This window comes from Pipistrellus hanaki, assembly GCF_964339955.1.
Source record: "Pipistrellus hanaki genome assembly, chromosome: 13".
In the NCBI taxonomy this organism is placed as follows: Eukaryota; Metazoa; Chordata; class Mammalia; order Chiroptera; family Vespertilionidae; genus Pipistrellus; species Pipistrellus hanaki.
Genome location: NC_140515.1, coordinates 36,652,258 through 36,660,852, shown reverse-complemented (window position 1 = coordinate 36,660,852; position 8,595 = coordinate 36,652,258). Strand labels below are relative to the sequence as shown.

Sequence of the window (8,595 nt, the reverse complement as noted above, 5' to 3'; positions counted from 1 at the left end):
CACGTGTAGCCTGGGTAATAGACCCAAAATATGCCAGTCCTTGAGTTACTGGTGAAACGAGGAGACCTCGGTTCTTGTCTTTTTTAAGGAAAGATTTCAATCAAGAGACCAAGTATAGAAAAGCAAGCAAGAATGTATTGGCTACAGCAAAAATGTACTTAGGACAGTGAAACAAAGAAAGGGCATAGAAGAAGAAACAACCGGAGAGCCTAGACTGGGCTGCTTTGGCTCACTGGGAAATCAGAGAAAAGGCGGCCTTGTGACAGGTTCAGGGGGGTGAGCCTGGGATGGGCCTCCATTGCCCATTGTTCCCCGCTCCTGGTGGCCAGGGCAGCAAGCTTTCACCTCAACTTCTTGCTACTGCTTTCCCTGTCCCACTTGTTCTGGGATTTTTCCTAGCTTCTTACTATTCTATTCCACTGCCAGTTTCTTCCATGGTGCACCCCTTATGATTCTGGATTCCCAAGAGATGAATCATGACTGGCCTAAGCTTCCCAAGTCAGGGTAAATCCCTTCCCCAAGTGACAGCCACAAAGCAAACGCTGGATCACACTCCATGGAAAGGAAAGATAAAGCTCAACTCAAAAAGAGAGGCCTGCAATTTTGTTCTGTGACCTTAGAGCCCCAGCATTCCGCTCCCTGGGTCTCCTTGCAACTTCAATTCAGAAGATTGTGATCTCCAACACCCAGCCCTCAAAATTAAGCTGACCGTGCCAAACCCCGCCCCAAGCTACCTGGAGGTTTTACAAGTGAGGAGTCTGGCTCCTCCCAGCTCCTCCTTCTCTTTTAATTCTTGATTAAATAGCTTCCCCTTTAATGGCTTTTTCAAGGGAAGTTGCACCTCCTAAGTCCTGCCAGCAGCAGCTCTCCCCAGCATGACAGCTGCCCCGAGCCTGGGGGCCAGGGCAGCCAGCCTTAGCTTCTTCCTCCTGCTTTGCTTCTGGCAGGACCCAGGTGTGGGAGCTAAGGAGCTGAAGTTTGTGACTCTGGTGAGTACTCTTTTCTCACTGCTTTTCTCCCAAAACTGTGACCAGCAGGGTCTGAACATCGAGAGTCAAGTTCCTGGTTACCCTCCTGTTTGTTGTCTTGGGGAGACCAAACCGGGCGAGTGAATAATCAGGTTTCGCAAGTTCCTTGGAGTGAAGTTTTAACGTGTAAGGATGCAAAGGTGTTTGGTTTGGGTATTTCTGCCTTGGCCCATGTTCCTCGTTTATCCACTTTCTTCACAACTGCCTTGAATACAGATTCCTTTTGACTGCCAATCCAGCGGGGAAGGAGAAGCAGCCACAGCTGGCGCTGTTTAGTACGAGGGGCTGAACTAGTTTCATTACGTTGCATGATTATTTGTTTGCAAACCCAGAAAACAGTCATTTCTGAGTAAAGAAACCCTTCTGTTTACCAGGGAATTTATAAATAGTGTTTGAAACGGAAAAATGAAACTAAACTCAGGCGTTCTAGGATGACTTCCTGATACAGCGATTTGATCTACCCCTGAAATCATGTTTTTCTCCACCCATAAGTGTGACAGGTTATGAGAAAAGGTGGGGAGGTGGGGGGAGAAGAGGCTGCCTCAGGCATGATGTTGGGGAAAGAAATACACTGTTGGCACTGTTTTAAAAATAGAGAGTTTGCAAAGTAAAGGGGATTTACCACTTTACATACCAGTTCTGGAATTAATCCTTCTGTTGGTTTCTGTTTGTGTCTGATTTTCTCTGTTTCTCTGAGATCTGTTTCTGCCTTCGACCCTTTCCTTGTCTTTCACAGGTTCTCTCCCTCTCTTTCTCAAATTTTTCATTTGATTATGGAAGTATGCTGATGAATACAAAGATTTTTTTCTCTCTGTAAGAATGTTCATTATTTATTTTTAAATTTTTCTTGAAAATTAAACATGGAGTTCCTATTTTGTCAGCTTAAGTGTAGTCAAAACTCCTTTTCCTTCTACAAAAAAAAGAGTCATGACCATGTGTTTATGCAAGTCATGATTCTTAGTCCAATAAACCTTTACTAGGGCATGAGTCAACAATGAGAGAGAGAGAGAGAGAGAGAGAGAGAGAGAGAGAGAGAGAGAGAGAGAGAGAGAGAGAGAACGAGAACCAGAGAAATATACCATCAATTAATTTACAGACGATTCACCAGCTGTCAGGTTTCTGTGCTGAAATAGCTGTGTAATATTGTGCGCCTACCATGGGAAGTTAGACTTTCAGTTGCATAGGGAAATCCATGGGAGTTAGACTTTTAGTTCTGTGCGTGGGTTCCTTTGCCAACATGTGCATTGAGCAAATGTGGGAACTGCAGAAGTTGCCCTGCGATGCTGTAAACCTGTGACAAGCCAGTTGAGTAGTGACCCTCTCTGAGATATTACAGTCCACCCTCAGTGAAATGCCTGTGGTGGGGTCTCCTCCTTGTTTTACTACAGCCCAGGCTAACTTCCCTTGACTACCAAATTCTCCTGGGTTTCCTTTCTTCTCCTCCACTCTTAGTGAACCTAAGTTTAGGAGGTCCCAGTTAAGTCTTCTTCCCTAAGAAAAACCTTACGGAGGTAGTTCACTGGGAGCCAAAAACAATGAACAATTCTCACACAAAGCCAATGTTAACAATTTCTCCTACCACAGCTTCCTCCCACTAATGGTAGATGAAAGGCAACTTAATACACCTTTCTTGGCCTTTGCAAAACAACTTCTGTCAAGGACTTAAACCAGAAAATAGTACCTTCTTTTAAAGAAAATATATATTTTATTGATTTTTTTTACAGAGAGGAAGAGAGAGGGACAGAGAGTTAGAAACATCTATGAGAGAGAATCATCAGTCAGCTGCCTCTTGCACGCCCCCCTACTGGGGATGTGCCCACAACCAAGGTACATGCCCTTGACCAGAATCGAACCTGGGACCTTTCAGTCCACAGGCTGAAGCTCTATCCACTGAGCCAAACCGGTTTCGGGAAGATAGTACCTTCTTCTTTCTGTGAATTATAACAAATATTCAACGATAAGTGGCTCCATTATATACCCAGGAAAATTAGCAAATGTTTTACTATAAATAGTTCCATTATATACCCAGGAAAATCCTTGGAAAATTATCAGGAGAACCAGAACAAAAGAAAGGTGCCTCTGATTAAATAGATAATATGAATGACAATAAGCCATAGCTAATTGAGTGCTTATTACGTGCCAGGCACTGTTCTGAGAGTTCAAAATGGATTATTTCACATAATCCTCCTGACCACCCTATAAAGTAGTGCTGCCAGGAAAGCACAGGATACCCAGCTAAATTTTAATGTCAGACAAACAGCAAATAATTGTTTAGTGTTGATATGTTCCATGAGGTATTTGGGCATCCTGTATTTTTATTTGCTACATCTGGCAACCACACCATAAGGATTTTTATGATCCCTATTTTATAGATGAAAAGGATTGAGACACAGAGGTTAAGCAACTTTCCCATGAACACACAGCTAAGATTTGGACCCAGGCTGTATGACCCCGGAGGCCATGCCCTTAATCACTGGACAATATGTTCTTGTTAACACAGCACCTGGAGCTGAGATTGGCCCATGGAGGTTTGGTGTGCTGACTTAATTCATAACCCGCAGGTGGTTTTCTCACTTCTCCTCTGTGATCCAAAGTAAAGAAATCTCCCACAACTCTGAAAAGCTGTTCTTGGCAGGAAGAGCAGGAGACTATCCTTGGTCCTTGTTCTGTCTCATAAGCAGGGTCACCACATGGTCTTCTAAAACAGCTTCACCAAAATGTGCCCCACAGAATGCTAATTGGACTAGTTGTTGATAGACATTGCTTGGTGAAGTGGGTTTCAATAGTCAAATCAGCATTGGGAATTGCACATGGTTAAAACTGTATTTAAAGGTCTCTTAAATGCAGAACTCCCAGTCTTTAACATTTTAATATATACTATAACGTTCAAAGAAAGGATTTTATAAATTGTATTTTCTAAATTTTGACTACACAATCTACCTCCCTTTTTCCAGAGAGTATACCATAGGAAACCCTTAGAGAATTGCTATTTTTAAATTTATATAGAGAGAATAAGTATGGTGGATTCCAATGTATCCATCAGGCAGCTTCAATAATTATCACTCATGGACAATCTTGTTTCATCTGTATGCTCACACACTCCTACTATAATCCTGTATATCATTATTCCATCCATAAATAGGGAGATGCTGTTTGAAAGCATTCTCTTCCCAAACAAGGGGAAACCAAAAATTCAGGTGATCTCAGACAGAGATAAAAACTCCTCATTCCACCCAGGTTTTACAAAGAAAGAAATGCATCACCTCAGCCTGCACATCAAAGGGTTGAGGGTTCAATTTCTGGCCCCAGTCAGATCCAGTGCAGGAGATAACCAATCAATGTGTCATATTCATGTCTCTGCCTGCCTCTGTCTCTGTCTGTCTCTCCTTCTGCCTGCTGTCTCCTTCTTTCCACTCCCTACCACTCTCCCTAAAAATCAATGGAAAAAATATCCTTGTGTGAGGATTAACAACAACAAAAGGATAATGAGTCCCACAGTATAAGCTCTTATTCTTTATAGTTAACTTTGCAAAATTCTTACGCAGGCCATAGAATATTCTGGAAGAAAACAGTCCCCAAATGTTAAGCACATGATCTCTACACTGGGATGAGTAACTTGCACACTGTGGTTGGGCAAATTCGAATGAGGCTGGCCATCACACTTTTCCACGGACATCAGACCTTCAGGTTTCTTCCTCACTCCTCCGGGAAAGGATACATTGGCATGTTACTCCTCAGCCGGACAGCCCCATACTGTTCTAAATTTTCTAGCACTCTGAGCTAAAATAAAAGTGGAAATCCATATCTTAGAAAACGTTAAACTATCATTGATTCAAGTTCCAGACCCACTTAGGTGGCATTATGTGTATTCATGTTGCGGTACTACTCCAGAACTATCCAATTCCAGAACTCTTTTCATCTTTCTTTTTTAAACACAAAAGCAATTGATTTAATTATCACAAATATTCTTCCAGTGAAAGCACTTGTCTAAGATAATGTATTTTTAGACAATTACAAATAAATAATACAGTACCTCTCTTGATACACAATTGTCTTGCTATAAAATTTGGAGGGACATATCGATAATATATCAATTTGCTCTGAATTATAAAGCTTGGATAAATGTTATATTTTTTTTTCATTGAATAGATTACTTCTTACCTCAGTTTTTTATTTGTTTGTTTGGGTGGCATTAATTCTTTCTCTTTTTTTGTTTTTAAAAAAATATTCTTGAAAGTATTACATATGTCCCAACTCTTTTCATCTTGAAAACAGAAACTCCATACCCTTTATACAGAAACTCCTATTTTCCCCTCCCCTCAGCCCCTTACAATCACCATCCTACCTTCTCACTATGAATTTGACTACTCTATATATTTCATATAAGTGAAATCATGCAGTATTTGTCCTTTTGTGAATTACTTATCTTACTTAGCATGATGTCCTCAAGGTTCTAAGTAATCCTTTATTATTTTTGAGCTTATAAATTTAATAGACTACAAATTGTACTTTCTAGTTTGTAAAATTAATAAGTAAACTTCGTAGTTAGGCACATGTGTAACTGAAAGGGAGCAAAGAAAAGAGAACATAAGGTACTAGATCATTATCTACACTATAACGTTAGACTAACTAGAACCTTAGAATAACTATTTCACCTCTTTCTACTCAAGTCTTACCCACTATGAATTCTAATTCATTTTCTCTTGGGGGTGGTACATCTGCAGTATGGTTTGAAGAGGGGAAAAGCTGGAGGAAGAACAGAGAGAGGATGCTACCATAATTCAGGAAAAGCACAGTAAAACCTGAGTTGGAAAATAAAGGATGAGTTTCTTTCTTTTTTTTTTTTTTAAGGATGAGTTTCTTAAAAAAAAAAAAAAATTGCAAAGGCAGAATTTCTTGTTTTCATTTAAAAATGTGTTATTGTGGAACTATTAAAGCCACATGCAGCTCTTTGGCCCCTGAGTTTTTAGCAAAGGCCAGCTTAGGAATACCCTAATTAAGTTAATAACAATGTACCTACCTATATAAGTTTAAGTTTTAAAAATTTGGCTCTCAAAAGAAATTTCAATCATTGTACTGTTGATATTTGGCTCTGTGGACTAATGAGTTTGCTGACCACTATCCTAGATGGCAGGCTCTTACGTTTGCATTTTGAGTCCCCCAAATGACCCAGCAAGGTGTGGAATATTTTCTTGCTATTAAAGACGAACTGGAACTTCTTTGTGGTGTACCGGGTGCTGGGGATTCCCACTGTAACTGTCCAGAGCCACTCCTACAAATTGGTTGGCATATAAAAGAGGGACCAGAGAGAACTCTCTGCTGGCAAACAAAAGCCAGGGCTCCGGCCTCCACTCACAAAAAACCCTCCAGGGGCTCTCCTAGGCGCTGTGGTCCCCAGGCCTGCATGTCCTTCAAAGGCATCTCGCTGTAGGGGAGCATGCGCTTCCTATGTGCCAGCACTGTTTAGGGATATAGCAGTGCCCATGACAGCAAGGATTCTACTCTCAAGGAATTTAGGAGAGAAGAGATGTCAGATACACATACACACAAAGCACAAGCAAATAGGGATAAAAAATAGAGCCGGGGGATGAGAAAGATGGAGCAGGAATTTCTTTGTAACCTGTGGTCAAGGGAGGCCTCTCCACAGAGGTTGCCTTTCCCAGGATAGATGTGAATTCAGTGAGTGTGTGTGTGTGTGTGTGTGTGAATGCACGCATGTCCCAGGGGAAGAAGTAGAAACAGGACATTTGAGGCAGATAGGACATCAACACTCTAAGGCTGGAACAAATTTATTATATCGGATGGATGGGCCAGCAGGAGGGCTTGGTGACTAACCATGTTTAGCAAAAATGAGAACATTATGGTGGGCAGGACCAGATCAGGTAGGATCTTGTAAGCCAGAGGAAGGAAATTATAATTTTATGCAAAGAGAAATAGGAAATGATATAATGACTGAAATGATATAATGTCTTAGAGTAGGCAGGGGCTCACTATAAAAATCTCTACTTTTGTATATCTTTACGATTTTCTGCCCAATAACAGAATGAGTGGATTCTAAGCAACCAAGTAACACATTCTGATGGACTTTTTTTTTTCTTCTTCTTCTTTTTTTTTTTTAAGCACTTGAGGTCTGCCTGGCCACGGTGGCTCAGTGGTTGAGCGTGGACCTATGAACCAGGAGTCACGGTGTGATTCCCAGTCAGGGCACGTGCCTTTTTGGTTGTCACAAGTGGGGAATGCTACTGTCATCTAGTGGGCAAAGGCTAAGGATGCTGCTGAACATCCTATATGGCAATGGTCGGCAAACTCATTAGTTAACAGAGTCAAATATCAACAGTACAACGATTGAAATTTCTTTTGAAAGCCAAATTTTTTAAGCTTAAACTTCTTCTAACGTCACTTCTTCAAAATAGACTTGCCTAGGACGTGGTATTTTGTGGAAGAGCCACCCTCAAGGGGCCAAAGAGCTGCATGTGGCTCGCGAACCACAATTTGCTTGTCATAGCTATAAGGCAAAGGACAGCTCCTCACAAGGAATTATCCAGCCCGAATGTCAACAGTAATGAAGTTGAGAAACTGGGGAAATTACACAATGTGGAGTTTATAATCTATTGACTCATGTAACAACTTTAGTTACTCAGATCTGGGAAAGTATTTTGCATGTAGTATTTCGGTATCTAAATGTCTAAAGTGTGCTTCTTCTATTGTGAAAAGAGAAGCACTAACACTTAGCCTCAATAACCTCTGGTCATGACCAAGTCACTCTTGGTGACAAATAACTGTAGGTGCTCATCAGAGACTATGTGGCCCTCCTTCCTGCCATCAGGGCACCGTTTATGACAGTAATTCCTTATCTGGCCCAGACGGTTTCTTAAGACCCACTGCACCAGTAGCCCTCTATTTGCTGTAGCCTATGCTAATGAGATTTTAGTTTAGGGAAGCGATTTTCAACCTTTCTCATCTCATGGCACACATAAACTAATTACTAAAATTCTTCGGCACATGCCAATCTGATTTTTGAAAAAAGTTTTACTTTTGATTCATTCACACCAAACAGCTATTGTTGTGTCGGCTGTTGTCATTTTTTTTTTTTTTATTTGACTAAGAAAAAAGAGGTCAGTGTCCCTGACAAAATAGCCAAGTATTGCATGTTTTAAAATTTTTTGAACACACCTGTTGAAAATTGCTGGTTTAGGGACCAAAAGATCAGTTTTCTCCATACACGACCAAAGTCTTAGAATCCTCCCTCACTGCCTCATAGATGGCTAAAGCTTTGATATCTTTCTTATTCAGTGTCTACTGAGCTCTTTTACAGGATTTCAAAAGAACAGTCTCCCGGCTTTCTTTTCAATGGAGCATCTTAGCCAAGTAGGATAAGTGAAAAGTGCAATTAAATGTGTGTGCTGGCATCAATGTAGACTTCATCTTGTACTTTTTCTTTTTGGTTAATCCTCAGCTGAGGATATTTTCCCTCTGATTTTTAGAGAGAGTAGAGGGGGAGAGATAGAGAGAGACACATCAACTGGTTGCCTTCCGCATGAGCCCTAATCAGGGCCAGGAATGAAGC

General features: G+C 41.0%; 1 protein-coding gene across 1 annotated transcript in view; it reads left to right on the top strand.

Annotated features, from left to right (window-relative positions):
* Positions 1-551: 551 nt before the first annotated feature.
* ACP3 (acid phosphatase 3) overlaps positions 552-8,595 on the top strand; it is a 36,951-nt gene continuing 28,907 nt past the window's right edge. Inside the window, exon 1 of the mRNA XM_084902148.1 lies at positions 552-989. Within this exon, the coding sequence (XP_084758274.1) occupies positions 876-989 (114 nt within the window). The 5' untranslated portion in view covers positions 552-875. The remainder of the gene's footprint in view (positions 990-8,595) is intronic.